We start from the raw sequence: 20,569 nt of genomic DNA, 5'->3' as shown, positions 1-20,569 counted from the left end.
AGAGAGAGGTGAGACAGAGAGAGGTGAGAGACAGAGAGAGGTGAGAGACAGAGAGAGGAGAGAGACAGAGAGAGGAGAGAGAGAGAGAGAGGAGAGAGACAGAGAGAGGAGAGAGACAGAGAGAGGAGAGAGACAGAGAGAGGTGAGGACAGAGAGAGGTGAGGACAGAGAGAGGTGAGGACAGAGAGAGGTGAGGACAGAGAGAGAGAGAGAAAGAAAGAGAGAGAGAAAGAGAGAGAGGTGAGGACAGAACACTGTAGCAAAACGCATTAAAAGGGGAAGTGTTTCTTATAAGCTCAGGTAGTCCCTCCCCGTCTAGGTTCCTAGTGAATACAACCCTGGGGTACGCATGGTGCATAGTAACACTACCTAACCCCCTCCTCACTCCTCTCATCCTCCATGTCAGCTGGGGGAGAGAGGATGGCTAGGAGGAGAGGTAACATGTCTGTTACACAACTATAATATTTCACAACATTGCCGTAACAGAAACATTGTAAGAAACGTGTGTTTGTTGGGGAATCCAGGCCACGAGCCCAGCAGAGAGAGAGAGAGAGGAGGACAGAAGAGAGGTGAGGACAGAAGAGAGGTGAGGACAGAAGAGGAGAAGAGAGGTGAGGAGAGAAGAGGAGAAGAGAGGTGAGGAGAGAAGAGGAGAAGAGAGGAGAGGAGAAGAGAGGTGAGGACAGAAGAGGAGAAGAGAGGTGAGGACAGAAGAGGAGAAGAGAGGTAAGGACAGAAGAGGAGAAGAGAGGTGAGGACAGAAGAGGAGAGAGAGGGTGTAGTGTGTTGAACCCTGCCAGCAGCAGGTGGTAATGTTAAGCTGAGCTAGCCAGGTGGATGGGATCAGTCGAAGGAAATGAGCTGTGCCTCGCTGCCTGGATGGACCTGCGGAGGCTGCTGCTGCTGAACCTGCTGCTGGGGGCCACCAGGGGGAGCCATCTACACAGAGAGAGACAGAAGTAGTGTGAGAGAGATGAGGTTACCATCAATCCCTCACTGCAACTCCCACTACATAGAACAAACCAGCCTCTGACATACAGAATCAGAAGTCCCCCATAGACAGGCAACATTATGCAGAGAGAGAGAGAGAGTGTGAGTGAGTGAGTGAGTAAGGGAAGAGGGCGAGAGAGAGGAGGGAGAAAGGAAGAGAGAGAGGAAGAGAGGAGGGAGAGGAAGAGAGGAGAGAGAGAGAGGAAGAGCGGAGGGAGAGAGAGAGGAAGAGCGGAGGGAGAGAGAGAGGAAGAGAGGGGGAAGAGAGAAACCAATAACTCCTACCTGTTGGTACATGGGCTGTTGTCCTGGGCCCTGCATGTAGGGTTGTTGTGGGGGCATGTTGGGGTCCTGCCCAGGTAGGGCTGCCATCATACTCTGCATGGCGTAGGGTGGAGGGTAGGCCACGTAGGACATACCGTTAGTGGGGGGAGGCTGGGACATGGGGGGCAGAGACTGGGCCTGGGACACCACGTTCTGCTGAGACCGATGACAAGAAAACATTAACATTACAGACGTCGCTAACAGATGATTTAAAGCCTACATGTAGAATGTATTATGATGTGGTTATAATAGATTATAACCACTAGTCATGAGCCGCTTGACTCCCTTTATAAACATCACATTATGATGCTAAATAAGGAAGAGGAAGAGGAGGAAGAGGTGGAGGAAGAGGAGGAAGAGGAGAAGGAGCCACGTTGAGCTTTGACTCCCTTTAAACATCATCACATTATGATGCTAAATAAGGAGGAGGAGGAGGAAGAGGAGGAGGAAGAGGAGAGGAGGAGCCACGTTGAGCTTTGACTCCCTTTATAAACATCATCACATTATGATGCTAAATAAGGAAGAGGAAGAGGAGGAAGAGGAGGAAGAGGAGGAGCCACGTTGAGCTTTGACTCCCTTTATAAACATCATCACATTATGATGCTAAATAAGGAGGAGGAGGAGGAAGAGGAGGAGGAAGAGGAGGAGCCACGTTGAGCTTTGACTCCCTTTATAAACATCATCACATTATGATGCTAAATAAGGAGGAGGAGGAGGAGGAAGAGGAGGAGGAGGAAGAAGAGGAGGAGGAGCCACGTTGAGCTTTGACTCCCTTTATAAACATCATCACATTATGATGCTAAATAAGGAGGAGGAGGAGGAGGAGGAGGAGAGGAGGAGGAGGAGGAGGAAGAGGAGGAGCCACGTTGAGCTTTGACTCCCTTTAAACATCATCACATTATGATGCTAAATAAGGAGGAGGAGGAGGAGGAAGAGGAGGAGGAGGAAGAGCTTTGGAAAGTAAGTGAGGACCGGGACACAAAATGAAAGAGGGACATGAAACCAGAATCCCCTTTTAAAAGGAGTCCAGGTCAGTGGTACCGGAGCACCAGGTCCTAATGTATAGCGTCAACTGTCATGAAGGAGGAAGTTTAGTGAAGGAGGAATAATGGTGGCAACAGTTTGAGGAAGGCCCTTTCCTGTTTCAGCATGACGTTGCCCCCGAGCACAAAGTCAGGTCCTTACAGAAATGGTTTGTCGGGGTCGGTGTACCAAGAGGCTTTTTAACAGCTTCTACCCCCCAAGCCATAAGACTCCTGACCAGCTAATCAAAGGGCTCCCCAGACCCTCTTTAACACTGCTGCTACTCTCGGTTTATTATCTATGCATAGTCACTTTAACTACCTACATGTACATATTACCTCAGCTAACCGTGCCCCCACTCATTGACTCTGTACCGGTACCCCCAGTATATAGCCTACTATTATTTTACTGCTGCTCTTTAATTATTTGTTACTTTTATTTTCTATTGTTTTACTTAACATTGAATTATTTTCTTAAAAACTGCATTGTTGGTTAAGGGCTTTAAATAAGCATTTCACTGTGAGGTCTCTACACCTGTTGGTTAAGGGCTTTAAATAAGCATTTCACTGTGAGGTCTCTACACCTGTTGGTTAAGGGCTTTAAATAAGCATTTCACTGTGAGGTCTCTACACCTGTTGGTTAAGGGCTTTAAATAAGCATTTCACTGTGAGGTCTCTACACCTGTTGGTTAAGGGCTTTAAATAAGCATTTCACTGTGAGGTCTCTACACCTGTTGGTTAAGGGCTTTAAATAAGCATTTCACTGTGAGGTCTCTACACCTGTTGGTTAAGGGCTTTAAATAAGCATTTCACTGTGAGGTCTCTACACCTGTTGGTTAAGGGCTTTAAATAAGCATTTCACTGTGAGGTCTCTACACCTGTTGGTTAAGGGCTTTAAATAAGCATTTCACTGTGAGGTCTCTACACCTGTTGGTTAAGGGCTTTAAATAAGCATTTCACTGTGAGGTCTCTACACCTGTTGGTTAAGGGCTTTAAATAAGCATTTCACTGTGAGGTCTCTACACCTGTTGGTTAAGGGCTTTAAATAAGCATTTCACTGTGAGGTCTCTACACCTGTTGGTTAAGGGCTTTAAATAAGCATTTCACTGTAAGGTCTCTACACCTGTTGGTTAAGGGCTTGTCAGTAAGCATTTCACTGTGAGGTCTCTACACCTGTTGGTTAAGGGCTTTAAATAAGCATTTCACTGTGAGGTCTCTACACCTGTTGGTTAAGGGCTTGTCAGTAAGCATTTCACTGTGAGGTCTCTACACCTGTTGGTTAAGGGCTTGTCAGTAAGCATTTCACTGTGAGGTCTCTACACCTGTTGGTTAAGGGCTTTAAATAAGCATTTCACTGTGAGGTCTCTACACCTGTTGGTTAAGGGCTTTAAATAAGCATTTCACTTGAAGGTCTCTACACCTGTTGGTTAAGGGCTTGTCAGTAAGCATTTCACTGTGAGGTCTCTACACCTGTTGGTTAAGGGCTTTAAATAAGCATTTCACTGTGAGGTCTCTACACCTGTTGGTTAAGGGCTTTAAATAAGCATTTCACTGTGAGGTCTCTACACCTGTTGGTTAAGGGCTTTAAATAAGCATTTCACTGTGAGGTCTCTACACCTGTTGGTTAAGGGCTTTAAATAAGCATTTCACTGTGAGGTCTCTACACCTGTTGGTTAAGGGCTTGTTTCACTGTAACACCTGTTGGTTAAGGGCTTTATAAGCATTTCACTGTGAGGTCTCTACACCTGTTGGTTAAGGGCTTTAAATAAGCATTTCACTGTGAGGTCTCTACACCTGTTGGTTAAGGGCTTTAAATAAGCATTTCACTGTTGAGGTCTCATTTCACTGTTGGTTAAGGGCTTTAAGTAAGCATTTCACTGTGAGGTCTCTACACCTGTTGGTTAAAATAAGCATTTCACTGGCTTGTTGGTTAAGGGCTTTAAGTAAGCATTTCACTGTGAGGTCTCTACACCTGTTGGTTAAGGGCTTTAAATAAGCATTTCACTGTGAGGTCTCTACACCTGTTGGTTAAGGGCTTTAAATAAGCATTTCACTGTGAAGGTCTCTACACCTGTTGGTTAAGGGCTTTAAATAAGCATTTCACTGTGAGGTCTCTACACCTGTTGGTTAAGGGCTTGTCAGTAAGCATTTCACTGTAAGGTCTCTACACCTGTTGGTTAAGGGCTTTAAATAAGCATTTCACTGTGAGGTCTCTACACCTGTTGGTTAAGGGCTTTAAATAAGGTCATTTCACTTTGCAGGTCTCTACACCTGTTGGTTAAGGGCTTTAAATAAGCATTTCACTGTGAGGTCTCTACACCTGTTGGTTAAGGGCTTTAAATAAGCATTTCACTGTGAGGTCTCTACACCTGTTGGTTAAGGGCTTTAAATAAGCATTTCACTGTGAGGTCTCTACACCTGTTGGTTAAGGGCTTGTCAGTAAGCATTTCACTGTGAGGTCTCTACACCTGTTGGTTAAGGGCTTGTCAGTAAGCATTTCACTGTTGAGGGCTCATTTCACTGTGAGGTCTCTACACCTGTTGGTTAAGGGCTTTAAATAAGCATTTCACTGTGAGGTCTCTACACCTGTTGGTTAAGGGCTTTAAATAAGCATTTCACTGTGAGGTCTCTACACCTGTTGGTTAAGGGCTTTAAATAAGCATTTCACTGTTTGAGGTCTCTACACCTGTTGGTTAAGGGCTTTAAATAAGCATTTCACTGTGAGGTCTCTACACCTGTTGGTTAAGGGCTTTAAATAAGCATTTCACTGTGAGGTCTCTACACCTGTTGGTTAAGGTCTTTTCACTGTAAGCACCTGGTAAGCTGGTTAAAGGGCTTTAAATAAGCATTTCACTGTAAGGTCACACCTGTTGGTTAAGGGCTTTAAATAAGCATTTCACTGTAAGGTCTCTACACCTGTTGGTTAAGGGCTTTAAATAAGCATTTCACTGTGAGGTCTCTACACCTGTTGGTTAAGGGCTTGTCAAATAAGCATTTCACTGTGAGGTCTCTACACCTGTTGGTTAAGGGCTTTAAATAAGCATTTCACTGTGAGGTCTCTACACCTGTTGGTTAAGGGCTTGTCAATAAGCATTTCACTGTGAGGTCTCTACACCTGTTGGTTAAGGGCTTTAAGGTAAGCATTTCACTGTGAGGTCTCTACACCTTTAAATAAGCATGTTGTTGTTAAGGGCTTGCATTTCACTGTGAGCATGTTCTTTAAATAAGCTTTCATGTGGGTCTCTACACCTGTTGGTTAAGGGCTTGTCAGTAAGCATTTCACTGTGAGGTCTCTACACCTGTTGGTTAAGGGCTTTAAATAAGTCAGTAAGCTTTCACTGTGAAGGTCTTTCTACACCTGTTGGTTAAGGGCTTTAAATAAGCATTTCACTGTGAGGTCTCTACACCTGTTGGTTAAGGGCTTTAAATAAGCATTTCACTGTTGGTTAAGGTTACTGTAAGTTGGTTAAGGGCTTTAAATAAGCATTTCACTGTGAGGTCTCTACACCTGTTGGTTAAGGGCTTGTCAGTAAGCATTTCACTGTAAGGTCTCTACACCGGTTGGTTTCGGGCTCATGTGACAAACAGCATTTGATTTGATCTGACGGTGTATTGCTGAGCCTCTCATTGGGACATCAGGCATTACATCATGTGGTTCACATTAAGGAGGAAACCCAGTTACCTAGACGACAAACTCAGCATGAGGAAGTCCACGAGCACGTTTCCATTTGAACACCAATAGTATTGTAACAGGCATGACCCTCCCCCCTCTGTTCTCACCTGGTATCCCTGTGTGGGTGTGGGCTGGTAGTTAGAGTAGGCGGGGCTAGTAGTGGGCGGGGCCTGGCCAGGGGGTGCAGGCTGCCCATTGGTTCCTGCAGGCTGGTACATGTACATGTTGGGGTCTGGAGCAGGGAGGCAAACACAGGAGAGTCACGTTACAGAAGGTCAATGTACACAATATATACAGAAGTATGTGGACACCCCTTCAAATTAGTGGATTCTGCTATTTCAGCCACACCCGTTGCCGACAGGTGTATACAATCAAGCACACAGCCATGCAATCTCCATAGACAAACATTGACAGTAGAATGGCCTTACTGAAGAGCTCAGTGACTTTCAACGTGGCACCGTCATAGGATGCCACCTTTCCAACAAGTCAGTTGGTTACATTTCTGCCCTGCTAGAGTTTCCCCAGTCAACTGTAAGTGCTGTTATTGTGAAGTGGAAACGTCTAGGAGCATCAAGCTCACAGAACGGGAAAGCTGAGTGCTGAAGCATGTAAAAATCATCTATCCTCGATTGCAAGACTCACTACCAAGTTCCAAACTGCCTCTGGAAGCAACGTCAGCACAATAACATGAAATGGGTTTCCATGGCCGAGCAGCCGCACACAAGACTAAAATCACCATGCTCAATGGGTTTGGAGGATACCAGGAGAATGATAACAGGTCCAATGGATAGTGCCAGCTGTCATGAAGGAGGAAGTTTAGTGAAGGAGGAATAATGGTGGCAGGAGGCCAGGTCCAACAGAAACTACCATGTTTATGCTATTCAACTGAAGGGGCCCCAGACTAACTAATGCTGGCAACAGTTTGAGGAAGGGCCCTTTCCATGTTTCAGCTGACAATGCCCCTAACTAGCTATTCAACAAGCCAGGTCCATACTGGCCCCCAGAAACTACCATGCTGCCCCCTAGACTAACTACCATGCTATTCAACTAGACATGCTGGGCCCCAGACTAACTACCATGCTGGCCCCTAGACTAACTACCATGCTGGCCCCTAGACTAACTACCATGCTATTCAACTAGACATGCTGGCCCCTAGACTAACTACCATGCTATTCAACTAGACATGCTGGCCCCAGACTAACTACCATGGTCCCCAGACTAACTACCATGCTATTCAACTAGAAATGCTGGCCCCCAGACTAACTACCATGCTATTCAACAAGACATGCTGGCCCCCAGACTAACTACCATGCTGGCCCCTAGACTAACTACCATGCTATTCAACTAGACATGCTGGCCCCCAGACTAACTACCACTATTCAACTGACATGCTGGCCCCCAGACTAACTACCATGCTATTCAACTAGACATGCTGGCCCCCAGACTAACTACCATGCCCCTTCAGGCCCCAGACTAACTACCATGCTGGTCAACTAACATGCTGGCCCCCAGACTAACTACCAAGCTGGCCCCTAGACTAACTACACCATGCTGGACATGCTGGCCCTAGACTAACTACCATGCTATTCAACTGCTGGCCCCCAGACATGCTGGCCCCTAACTACCACTGCTATTCAACTAGACATGCTGGCCCCATGCTGGCCCCTAGACTAACTACCATGCTATTCAACTAGACATGCTGGCCCTAGACATGCTGGCCCCCAGACTAACTACCAAGCTAACTAACCATGCTATTCAACTAGACATGCTGGCCCTAGACAACTACCATGCTATTCAACTAGGCCCCCTAGACTAACTACCATGCTGGCCCCTAGACTAACTACCATGCTATTCAACTAGACATGCTGGTCTACCATGCTAGACTAACTAACCATGCTGGCCCCTAGACTAACTACCATGATTCAACTAACATGCTGGTCCCTACCATGCTGGCCCCTAGACTAACTACCATGCTATTCAACTAGACATGCTGGCCCCCAGACTAACTACCATGCTGGCCCCTAGACTAACTACCATGCTATTCAACAAGACATGCTGGTCCCCAGACTAACTACCATGCTGGCCCCTAGACTAACTACCATGCTATTCAACTAGACATGCTGGTCCCCAGGACTAACTACCATGCTATTCAACTAGAAATGCTGGCCCCTAGACTAACTACCATGCTGGCCCCTAGACTAACTACCATGCTATTAAACTAGAAATGCTGGCCCCTAGACTAACTACCATGCTGGCCCCTAGACTAACTACCATGCTATTCAACTAGAAATGCTGGTCCCATGCTGGTCCCCAGACTAACTACCATGCTATTCAACTAGACATACTGGCCCTAGACTAACTACCATGCTATTCAACTAGAAATGCTGGCCCCTAGGCCCCCCAGACTAACTACCATGCTATTCAACTAGAAATGCTGGCCCCTAGACTAACTACCATGCTATTCAACTAGAAATGCTGGCCCTACTAACTACCATGCTATTCAACAAGACATGCTGGTCCCCAGACTAACTACCATGCTATTCAACTAGACATGCTGGTGCCCCAGACTAACTACCATGCTGGCCCCTAGACAACTACACATGCTGGCCCCTAGGCTAACTACCATGCTATTCAACAAGACATGCTGGTCCCCAGACTAACTACCATGCTGGCCCCCAGACTAACTACCATATGCTGGCCCCCAGACTAACTACCATGCTATTCAACTAGACATGCTGGCCCCCAGACTAACTACCATGCTATTCAACTAGACATGCTGGCCCCCAGACTAACTACCATGCTGGCCCCTAGACTAACTACCATGCTATTCAACTAGACATGCTGGCCCCTAGACTAACCAGACTAACTACCATGCTATTCAACTAGGCTGGTCCCTAGACTAACTACCATGCTATTCAACTAGACATGCTGGCCCCTAGACTAACTACCATGCTGGCCCCTAGACTAACTACCATGCTGGCCCCCTAGACTAACTAGACCATGCTGGCCCCTATTCAACTATTCAACTAGACATGCTGGCCCCCAGACTAACTACCATGCTATTCAACTAGACATGCTGGCCCCCAGACTAACTACCATGCTGGCCCCTAGACTAACTACCATGCTGGCCTCCAGACTAACTACCATGCTGGCCCCTAGACTAACTACCATGCTGGCCCCTAGACTAACTACCATGCTATTCAACAAGACATGCTGGCCCCTAGACTAACTACCATGCTGGCCCCTAGACTAACTACCATGCTGGCCCCTAGACTAACTACCATGCTATTCAACAAGACATGCTGGCCCCCAGACTAACTACCATGCTGGCCCCTAGACTAACTACCATGCTATTCAACTAGACATGCTGGCCCCTAGACTAACTACCATGCTGGCCCCCAGACTAACTACCATGCTGGCCCCCAGACTAACTACCATGCTGGCCCCTAGACTAACTACCATGCTATTCAACAAGACATGCTGGCCCCTAGACTAACTACCATGCTGGCCCCTAGACTAACTACCATGCTATTCAACAAGACATGCTGGCCCCTAGACTAACTACCATGCTGGCCCCTAGACTAACTACCATGCTATTCAACTAGACATGCTGGCCCCCAGCTGGCCCCTAGACTACCATGCTGGCCCCCAGACTAACTACCATGCTGGCCCCTAGACTAACTACCATGCTATTCAACAAGACATGCTGGCCCCTAGACTAACTACCATGCTGGCCCCTAGACTAACTACCATGCTATTCAACTAGACATGCTGGCCCCCAGACTAACTACCATGCTGGCCCCCAGACTAACTACCATGCTGGCCCCCAGACTAACTACCATGCTGGTCCCTAGACTAACTACCATGCTGGTCCCCAGACTAACTACCATGCTGGCCCCCAGACTAACTACCATGCTGGCCCCCAGACTAACTACCATGCTATTCAACAAGACATACTGGCCCCCAGACTAACTACCATGCTGACCCCCAGACTAACTACCATGCTATTCAACTAGACATGCTGGCCCCTAGACTAACTACCATGCTGGCCCCTAGACTAACTACCATGCTGGCCCCTAGACTAACTACCATGCTATTCAACTAGACATGCTGGCCCCTAGACTAACTACCATACTGGCCCCCAGACTAACTACCATGCTATTCAACTAGACATGCTGGCCCCTAGACTAACTACCATGCTGGCCCCCAGACTAACTACCATGCTGGCCCCTAGACTAACTACCATGACACAAACATTTGACTCATTGGGGTCTGTACTAACCTGGAGGCATGGCCTGGTACTGTCCTGGTCCAGACTGGTTCATGTAGACGTTGTGCATGGGCGACCCCTCCACTGACCCTGAGGGGCTAAAGGTGCCTGGGTAACTGGGGGGTCCCCCCGGCTGCCCGTACACCACCCCTCCTGCCACGTTGGGGGGCAAAGACTGCATCTAGGGTGAAAAGGAGAGGAATTTACACAAGAGCTGGACAAAAAGAACAGCCACTAAGGTAAACGCCAGGTGAAACTCCTGCAGCAACCATTTACACAGAACCTCTGTAGACTAACAGTGTGTCGTGACACGTCTTCCCCAAGGATCTGCTTGAAGACTAACTCCCCCGTGTGCCGGCCAGAGAGAAGGCCTCGCCCGTGTGCCGGCCAGAGAGAAGGCCTCGCCCGTGTGCCGGCCAGAGAGAAGGCCTCGCCCGTGTGCCGGCCAGAGAGAAGGCCTCGCCCGTGTGCCGGCCAGAGAGAAGGCCTCGCCCGTGTGCCGGCCAGAGAGAAGGCCTGTGCCGCCAGAGAGAAGGCCGTGTGCCGGCCAGAGAGAAGGCCTCGCCCGTGTGCCGGCCAGAGAGCAGGCCTCCCCCGTGTGCCGGCCAGCGAGCAGGCCTCCCCCGTGTGCCGGCCAGAGAGAAGGCCTCGCCCGTGTGCCGGCCAGAGAGAAGGCCTCGCCCGTGTGCCGGCCAGAGAGAAGGCCTCGCCCGTGTGCCGGCCAGAGAGAAGGCCTCGCCCGTGTGCCGGCCAGAGAGAAGGCCTCGCCCGTGTGCCGGCCAGAGAGAAGGCCTCGCCCGTGTGCCGGCCAGAGAGAAGGCCTCGCCCGTGTGCCGGCCAGAGAGAAGGCCTCGCCCGTGTGCCGGCCAGAGAGAAGGCCTCGCCCGTGTGCCGGCCAGAGAGAAGGCCTCGCCCGTGTGCCGGCCAGAGAGGCCTCCCCGTGTGCCGGCCAGAGGCCTCGCCCGTGTGCCGGCCAGAGAGAAGGCCTCGCCCGTGTGCCGGCCAGAGAGAAGGCCTCGCCCGTGTGCCGGCCAGAGAGAAGGCCTCGCCCGTGTGCCGGCCAGAGAGAAGGCCTCGCCCGTGTGCCGGCCAGAGAGAAGGCCTCGCCCGTGTGCCGGCCAGAGAGAAGGCCTCCCCCGTGTGTCGGCCAGCGAGCAGGCCTCCCCCGTGTGTCGGCCAGCGAGCAGGCCTCCCCCGTGTGCCGGCCAGCGAGCAGGGTATAGTATAGCGTCTACCTGTGGGCAGGGCTTGGTTGTAGCATCTACCTGTGGGTAGGGCATGGTATAGTATAGCGTCTACCTGTGGGTAGGGCATGGTATAGTATAGCGTCTACCTGTGGGTAGGCCATGGTATAGTATAGCGTCTACCTGTGGGTAGGGCATGGTATAGTATAGCGTCTACCTGTGGGTAGGGAATGGTATAGTATAGTATAGCGTCTACCTGTGGGTAGGCCATGGTATAGTATAGTATAGCGTCTACCTGTGGGTAGGCCATGGTATAGTATAGTGTCTACCTGTGGGTAGGGTATAGTGTAGTGTAGTAGTGTCTACCTGTGGGTAGGGCATGGTATAGTGTCTACCTGAGGGTAGGGCATGGTATAGTGTCTACCTGTGGGTAGGGTATAGTATAGTGTCTACCTGTGGGTAGGGTATAGTGTAGTGTCTACCTGTGGGTAGGGTATAGTGTAGTGTCTACCTGTGGGTAGGGTATAGTGTAGTGTCTACCTGTGGGTAGGGTATAGTGTAGTGTCTACCTGTGGGTAGGGTAGTGTAGTGTCTACCTGTGGGTAGGGTATAGTGTAGTGTCTACCTGTGGGTAGGGTATAGTATAGTGTAGTAGTGTCTACCTGTGGGTAGGGTATAGTATAGTGTCTACCTGTGGGTAGGGTATAGTGTAGTGTCTACCTGTGGGTAGGGTATAGTGTAGTGTCTACCTGTGGGTAGGGTATAGTGTAGTAGTGTCTACCTGTGGGTAGGGTATAGTATAGTGTAGTAGTGTCTACCTGTGGGTAGGGTATAGTGTAGTGTCTACCTGTGGGTAGGGTATAGTGTAGTGTCTACCTGTGGGTAGGGAATGGTATAGTATAGTGTCTACCTGTGGGTAGGGTAGTGTAGTGTCTACCTGTGGGTAGGGTATAGTGTAGTGTCTACCTGTGGGTAGGGTATAGTATAGTGTCTACCTGTGGGTAGGGTCGCATCCGCGCTTCGGTCTGCAGGTTGTATAACTTTTTCATTTCATTTCATTATAGTACAACGGTCTGATTTGTCTAATCTTAGCAATTTCTTCTTAGCTAGCTACATAGTCGTCGTTGTATCAAAGATAATTGCGTAATTATCGTATTTCGTCGTCTCCTATCTGCCCAACACGTTCACCGTCTACCGTAGCACTGTAGTAACTATCACACTCAACTGAACGACTTGATTAGTGTAGTGTTAGCTAGCTACATAGTTGTCTTTGCTGTCTTCGTATCCAAGATAATTGTGTAGTTAGAGTGTGTAGTCTTAGAGTGATTATCTTAATTTACCGAGGTTAGCTAGCCAGCTATTTTGTCGTCCTTAACGTAGGAGACACTCCTAGCTAGCCAACAGCCAGCCAACGTCTACTGAATAGAACTTTCGCATTCCGGTCGCATTCCGCTTCGCTCCACAGGTAGTATCATATCTTCATTTCATTTCATTACAGTCCCAACGGTGTGATTTGTTTGATCGTAGCTAGCTACATAGCCGTCATTGTTTCAAAGATAATTGTGTAGTCTAGAGCGATTTTCTAGGTTAGCTAGCCAGCTATTGTCGTTCTCCTAACGCAACGTAACGTAACCAACACTGCTAGCTAGCCAGCTTGCCCCCGAAAAGCAGCATTGTAGAAACTTCACACTCAACGGAACGACTTGATTAGGGTAGTGTCAACAACGCAGCTAGCCTACCTCAGCAGTACTGTATCATTTTAATCATTTTAGTCAATTAGATTCTTGCTACGTAAGCTTAACTTTCTGAACATTCGAGACGTGTAGTCCACTTGTCATTCCAATCTCCTCTGCATTAGCGTAGCCTCTTCTCTAGCCTGTCAACTATGTGTCTGTCTATCCCTGTTCTCTCCTCTCTGCACAGACCATACAAACGCTCCACACCGCAATCTGGTGGTCCCAGCGCGCACGACCCACGTGGAGTTCCAGGTCTCCGGTAGCCTCTGGAACTGCCGATCTGCGGCCAACAAGGCAGAGTTTATCTCAGCCTATGCCTCCCTCCAGTCCCTCGACTTCTTGGCTCTGACGGAAACATGGATCACCACAGACAACACCGCTACTCCTACTGCTCTCTCTTCGTCCACCCACGTGCTCTCGCACACCCCGAGAGCTTCTGGTCAGCGGGGTGGTGGCACCGGGATCCTCATCTCTCCCAAGTGGTCATTCTCTCTTTCTCCCCTTACCCATCTGTCTATCACCTCCTTTGAATTCCATGCTGTCACAGTTACCAGCCCTTTCAAGCTTAACATCCTTATCATTTATCGCCCTCCAGGTTCCCTCGGAGAGTTCATCAATGAGCTTGATGCCTTGATAAGCTCCTTTCCTGAGGACGGCTCACCTCTCACAGTTCTGGGCGACTTTAACCTCCCCACGTCTACCTTTGACTCATTCCTCTCTGCCTCCTTCTTTCCACTCCTCTCCTCTTTTGACCTCACCCTCTCACCTTCCCCCTACTCACAAGGCAGGCAATACGCTCGACCTCATCTTTACTAGATGCTGTTCCTCCACTAACCTCATTGCAACTCCCCTCCAAGTCTCCGACCACTACCTTGTATCCTTTTCCCTCTCGCTCTCATCCAACACTTCTCACACTGCCCCTACTCGGATGGTATCGCGCCGTCCCAACCTTCGCTCTCTCTCCCCCGCTACTCTCTCCTCTTCCATCCTATAATCTCTTCCCTCTGCTCAAACCTTCTCCAACCTATCTCCTGATTCTGCCTCCTCAACCCTCCTCTCCTCCCTTTCTGCATCCTTTGACTCTCTATGTCCCCTATCCTCCAGGCCGGCTCGGTCCTCCCCTCCCGCTCCGTGGCTCGACGACTCATTGCGAGCTCACAGAACAGGGCTCCGGGCAGCCGAGCGGAAATGGAGGAAAACTCGCCTCCCTGCGGACCTGGCATCCTTTCACTCCCTCCTCTCTACATTTTCCTCCTCTGTCTCTGCTGCTAAAGCCACTTTCTACCACTCTAAATTCCAAGCATCTGCCTCTAACCCTAGGAAGCTCTTTGCCACCTTCTCCTCCCTCTTGAATCCTCCTCCCCCTCCCTCCCTCTCTGCAGATGACTTCGTCAACCATTTTGAAAAGGTCGACGACATCCGATCCTCGTTTGCTAAGTCAAACGACACCGCTGGTTCTGCTCACACTGCCCTACCCTGTGCTCTGACCTCTTTCTCCCCTCTCTCTCCAGATGACATCTCGCGTCTTGTGACGGCCGGCCGCCCAACAACCTGCCCGCTTGACCCTATCCCCTCCTCTCTTCTCCAGACCATCTCCGGTGACCTTCTCCCTTACCTCACCTCGCTCATCAACTCATCCCTGACCGCTGGCTACGTCCCTCCCGTCTTCAAGAGAGTGAGAGTTGCACCCCTTCTGAAAAAACCTACACTCGATCCCTCCGATGTCAACAACTACAGACCAGTATCCCTTCTTTCTTTTCTCTCCAAAACTCTTGAACGTGCCGTCCTTGGCCAGCTCTCCCGCTATCTCTCTCAGAATGACCTTCTTGATCCAAATCAGTCAGGTTTCAAGACTAGTCATTCAACTGAAACTGCTCTTCTCTGTATCACGGAGGCGCTCCGCACTGCTAAAGCTAACTCTCTCTCCTCTGCTCTCATCCTTCTAGACCTATCGGCTGCCTTCGATACTGTGAACCATCAGATCCTCCTCTCCACCCTCTCCGAGTTGGGCATCTCCGGCGCGGCCCACGCTTGGATTGCGTCCTACCTGACAGGTCGCTCCTGCCAGGTGGCGTGGCGAGAATCCGTCTCCTCACCACGTGCTCTCACCACTGGTGTCCCCCAGGGCTCTGTTCTAGGCCCTCTCCTATTCTCGCTATACACCAAGTCACTTGGCTCTGTCATAACCTCACATGGTCTCTCCTATCATTGCTATGCAGACGACACACAATTAATCTTCTCCTTTCCCCCTTCTGACGACCAGGTGGCGAATCGCATCTCTGCATGTCTGGCAGACATATCAGTGTGGATGACGGATCATCACCTCAAGCTGAACCTCGGCAAGACGGAGCTGCTCTTCCTCCCGGGGAAGGACTGCCCGTTCCATGATCTCGCCATCACGGTTGACAACTCCATTGTGTCCTCGTCCCAGAGCGCTAAGAACCTTGGCGTGATCCTGGACAACACCCTGTCGTTCTCAAATAACATCAAGGCGGTGGCCCGTTCCTGTAGGTTCATGCTCTACAACATCCGCAGAGTACGACCTCACACAGGAAGCGGCGCAGGTCCTAATCCAGGCACTTGTCATCTCCCGTCTGGATTACTGCAACTCGCTGTTGGCTGGGCTCCCTGCCTGTGCCATTAAACCCCTACAACTCATCCAGAACGCCGCAGCCCGTCTGGTGTTCAACCTTCCCAAGTTCTCTCACGTCACCCCGCTCCTCCGCTCTCTCCACTGGCTTCCAGTTGAAGCTCGCATCCGCTACAAGACCATGGTGCTTGCCTACGGAGCTGTGAGGGGAACGGCACCTCAGTACCTCCAGGCTCTGATCAGGCCCTACACCCAAACAAGGGCACTGCGTTCATCCACCTCTGGCCTGCTCGCCTCCCTACCACTGAGGAAGTACAGTTCCCGCTCAGCCCAGTCAAAACTGTTCGCTGCTCTGGCCCCCCAATGGTGGAACAAATTCCCTCACGACGCCAGGACAGCGGAGTCAATCACCACCTTCCGGAGACACCTGAAACCCCACCTCTTTAAGGAATACCTAGGATAGGATAAAGTAATCCTTCTCACCCCCCTCCCCCCTTAAAAGACCTAGATGCACTATTGTAAAGTGGCTGTTCCACTGGATGTCTTAAGGTGAAAGCACCAATTTGTAAGTCGCTCTGGATAAGAGCGTCTGCTAAATGATTTAAATGTAAAATGTAGGGTATAGTATAGTGTCTACCTGTGGGTAGGCCATAGTAGAGTATAGCGTCTACCTGTGGGTAGGCCATAGTAGAGTATAGCGTCTACCTGTGGGTAGGGCATGGTATAGTATAGCGTCTACCTGTGGGTAGGCCATGGTATAGTATAGCGTCTACCTGTGGGTAGGGCATGGTATAGTATAGCGTCTACCTGTGGGTAGGGCATGGTATAGTATAGCGTCTACCTGTGGGTAGGGCATGGTATAGTATAGCGTCTACCTGTGGGTAGGGTATGGTATAGTGTAGTAGTGTCTACCTGTGGGTAGGGCATGGTATAGTGTAGTAGTGTCTACCTGTGGGTAGGGCATGGTATAGTGTCTACCTGTGGGTAGGGCATGGTATAGGGTCTACCTGTGGGTAGGGTATGGTATAGTGTCTACCTGTGGGTAGGGTAGTGTAGTGTCTACCTGTGGGTAGGGTATAGTGTAGTGTCTACCTGTGGGTAGGGTATAGTATAGTGTCTACCTGTGGGTAGGGTATAGTATAGTGTCTACCTGTGGGTAGTGTAGTGTCTACCTGTGGGTAGGGTATAGTGTAGTGTCTACCTGTGGGTAGGGTATAGTGTAGTGTCTACCTGTGGGTAGGGTATAGTATAGTGTCTACCTGTGGGTCTACCTGTGGGTAGGGGGTATAGTATAGTGTCTACCTGTGGGTAGTCTGGGTAGTAGTGTAGTGTCTACCTGTGGGTATAGTGTCTACCTGTGGGTAGGGTATAGTGTAGTGTCTACCTGTGGGTAGGGTATAGTATAGTGTCTACCTGTGGGTAGGGTATAGTGTAGTGTCTACCTGTGGGTAGGGTAGTGTAGTGTCTACCTGTGGGTAGGGTATAGTGTAGTGTCTACCTGTGGGTAGGGTATAGTGTAGTGTCTACCTGTGGGTAGGGTATAGTATAGTGTAGTAGTGTCTACCTGTGGGTAGGGTATAGTGTAGTGTCTACCTGTGGGTAGGGTAGTGTAGTGTCTACCTGTGGGTAGGGTATAGTGTAGTGTCTACCTGTGGGTAGGATAGTATAGTGCCTACCTGTGGGTAGGGTATAGTGTAGTGTCTACCTGTGGGTAGGGTAGTGTAGTGTCTACCTGTGGGTAGGGTATAGTGTAGTGTCTACCTGTGGGTAGGGCCTACCTGTGGGTAGTATAGTGTAGTGTCTACCTGTGGGTAGGGTATAGTATAGTGTCTACCTGTCTATAGTGTCTACCTGTGGGTAGGGTATAGTATAGTGTCTACCTGTGGGTAGGGTATAGTATAGTGTCTACCTGTGGGTAGGGTATAGTATAGTGTCTACCTGTGGGTAGGGTATAGTATAGTGTCTACCTGTGGGTAGGGTATAGTGTAGTGTCTACCTGTGGGTAGGGTATAGTGTAGTGTCTACCTGTGGGTAGGGTATAGTGTAGTGTCTACCTGTGGGTAGGGTATAGTATAGTGTCTACCTGTGGGTAGGGTATAGTATAGTGTCTACCTGTGGGTAGGGTAGTGTAGTGTCTACCTGTGGGTAGGGTATAGTGTAGTGTCTACCTGTGGGTAGGGTATAGTGTAGTGTCTACCTGTGGGTAGGGTATAGTGTAGTGTCTACCTGTGGGTAGGGTAGTGTAGTGTCTACCTGTGGGTAGGGTATAGTGTAGTCTCTACCTGTGGGTAGGGTATAGTGTAGTCTCTACCTGTGGGTAGGGTATGGGCAGGCATCTGGGTCTCTCATCTGGATGGTGGGGAAGGCAGGCATCTGGTTTCTGGATGGTGTGCTGTTGCTCAGCCTCATCTGTCTCTCCTTCTCCTGCTCCTGGAGCCGCTGGATGGCCAGCTGACGCTGCATCTCTAGGTACTCCTGAGACAGTCACCACATCAGACACCACATCAGACACCATATACCACCTAACAGGCTAACGATGCATCTCTAGGTACTCCTGAGACACAGTCACCACATCAGACACCATATCAGACACCATATCAGACACCATATACCACCTAACAGGCTGACGCTGCATCTCTAGGTACTCCTGAAACAGTCACCACATCAGACACCATAAACCACCTAACAGGCTGACGCTGCATCTCTAGGTACTCCTGAAACACAGTCCCCACATCAGACACCACATCAGACACCATATACCACCTAACAGGCTGACGCTGCATCTCTAGGTACTCCCGAGACAGTTACCACATCAGACACCACATCAGACACCATATACCACCTAACAGGCTGACGCTGCATCTCTAGGTACTCCTGAAACAGTCACCACATCAGACACCATATACCACCTAACAGGCTGACGCTGCATCTCTAGGTGCTCCTGAAACAGTCACCACATCAGACACCACATCAGACACCATATACCACCTAACAGGCTGACGCTGCATCTCTAGGTCCTCCTGAAACAGTCACCACATCAGACACCACATCAGACACCATATACCACCTAACAGGCTGACGCTGCATCTCTAGGTACTCCTGAAACCAAGAACACTTATAACAGAGTGAAGAAACTCCATAACAGTCAGAACAACCTATACCTCATGTGGCTAACCCCCTACCACAGAACCCATACCTCATCATGTGACTAACCCCCTACCGCAGAACCCATACCTCATCATGTGGCTAACCCCCTACCGCAGAACCCATACCTCATCATGTGTCTAACCCCCTACCGCAGAACCTATACCTCATCATGTGGCTAACCCCCTACCGCAGAACCCATACCTCATCATGTGACTAACCCCCTGCCGCAGAACCCATACCTCATCATGTGACTAACCCCCATACCGCAGAACCCATACCTCATCATGTGGCTAACCCCCTACCGCATGACAACCCATACCTCATCATGTGACTAACCCCTACTGCATAACAACCCATACCTCATCATGTGACTAACCCCTACTGGATAACAACCCATACCTCATCATGTGACTAACCCCCTACTACAGAACAACCCATACCTCATCATGTGACTAACCCCCTACTGCAGACCAACCCATACCTCATCATGTGACTAACCCCTACTGCAGAACAACCCATACCTCATCATGTGACTAACGCCTACTGCAGAACAACCCATACCTCATCATGTGACTAACCCCCTACCGCAGACCAACCCATACCTCATCATGTGACTAATCCCTACTGGATAACAACCCATACCTCATCATGTGACTAACCCCCTACTGGACAACAACCCATACCTCATCATGTGACTAACCCCCTAATGCAGAACAACCCATACCTCATGTGACCAACCCCGATGCAAAACAACCCATACCTCATCATGTGACTAACCCCCTACCGCAGAACCCATACCTCATGTGAATAAGAGGGAAATCACGTTTTTACACTGCACTGGGCCTTTAAACACTAAACAGCTGATCTGTTCTACACAATATATCTTAACAGACTCCCAGTCCTGTTATTATCTATAACATAGCACCCTCCTAAACAGACTCCCAGTCCTGTTATTATCTATAACATAGCACCTCCTCAGACTAAACAGACTCCCAGCCCTGTTATCATCTATAACATAGCACCCCCCAGCCCTAAACAGACTCCCAGCCCTGTTATTATAACACAGCACCCCCCTAAAAAGACTCCCAGCCCTGTTATTATCTATAACATAGCACCCCTCCTAAACAGACTCCCAGTCCTGCACCTTAACAGACTTATCTATAACATAGCACCCCTCCTAAACAGACTCCCAGTCCTGTTATTATCTATAACATAGCACCTCTCCTAAACAGACTCCCAGCCCTGTTATCTATAACATATAAACAGACTCCCAGCCCTGTTATCATCTATAACATAGCACCCCCTAAACTCCCAGACTATAACACAGCACCCCCTAAACAGACTCCCAGCCCTGTTATTATCTATAACATAGCACCCCCTAAACAGACTCCCAGCCCTGTTATTATCTATAACATAGCACCTCTCCTAAACAGACTCCCAGCCCTGTTATTATAACTACAGCACTCCTCCCAGCCCTGTTATTATCAGACTCCCAGCCTGTTATTATCTATAACATAGCACCTCTCCTAAACAGACTCCCAGCCCTGTTATTATCTATAACATAGCACCTCCCTCCTATAACACAGACCCCCCAAACAGACTCCCAGCCCTGTTATTATCTATAACATAGCAC

The 20,569-nt window shown here is 49.4% G+C and overlaps 1 protein-coding gene across 1 annotated transcript in view; it reads right to left on the bottom strand.

The window, feature by feature from the left end:
- Positions 1-20,569, bottom strand: part of hgs (hepatocyte growth factor-regulated tyrosine kinase substrate) — a 50,118-nt gene continuing 29,549 nt past the window's right edge. The window contains 7 exon segments of the mRNA XM_065010985.1: positions 1-939; positions 1,276-1,467; positions 6,117-6,241; positions 10,292-10,460; positions 12,340-12,369; positions 13,995-14,034; positions 18,194-18,264. Coding sequence (XP_064867057.1) covers positions 844-939; positions 1,276-1,467; positions 6,117-6,241; positions 10,292-10,460; positions 12,340-12,369; positions 13,995-14,034; positions 18,194-18,264 — 723 coding nt within the window. The 3' untranslated portion in view covers positions 1-843.

The sequence above is a fragment of the Oncorhynchus nerka genome, linkage group LG26, assembly GCF_034236695.1.
Source record: "Oncorhynchus nerka isolate Pitt River linkage group LG26, Oner_Uvic_2.0, whole genome shotgun sequence".
Lineage (NCBI taxonomy): Eukaryota > Metazoa > Chordata > Actinopteri > Salmoniformes > Salmonidae > Oncorhynchus > Oncorhynchus nerka.
Note: the sequence above shows the minus strand (reverse complement) of the source record. Positions and strands in the feature narration are given on the sequence as shown.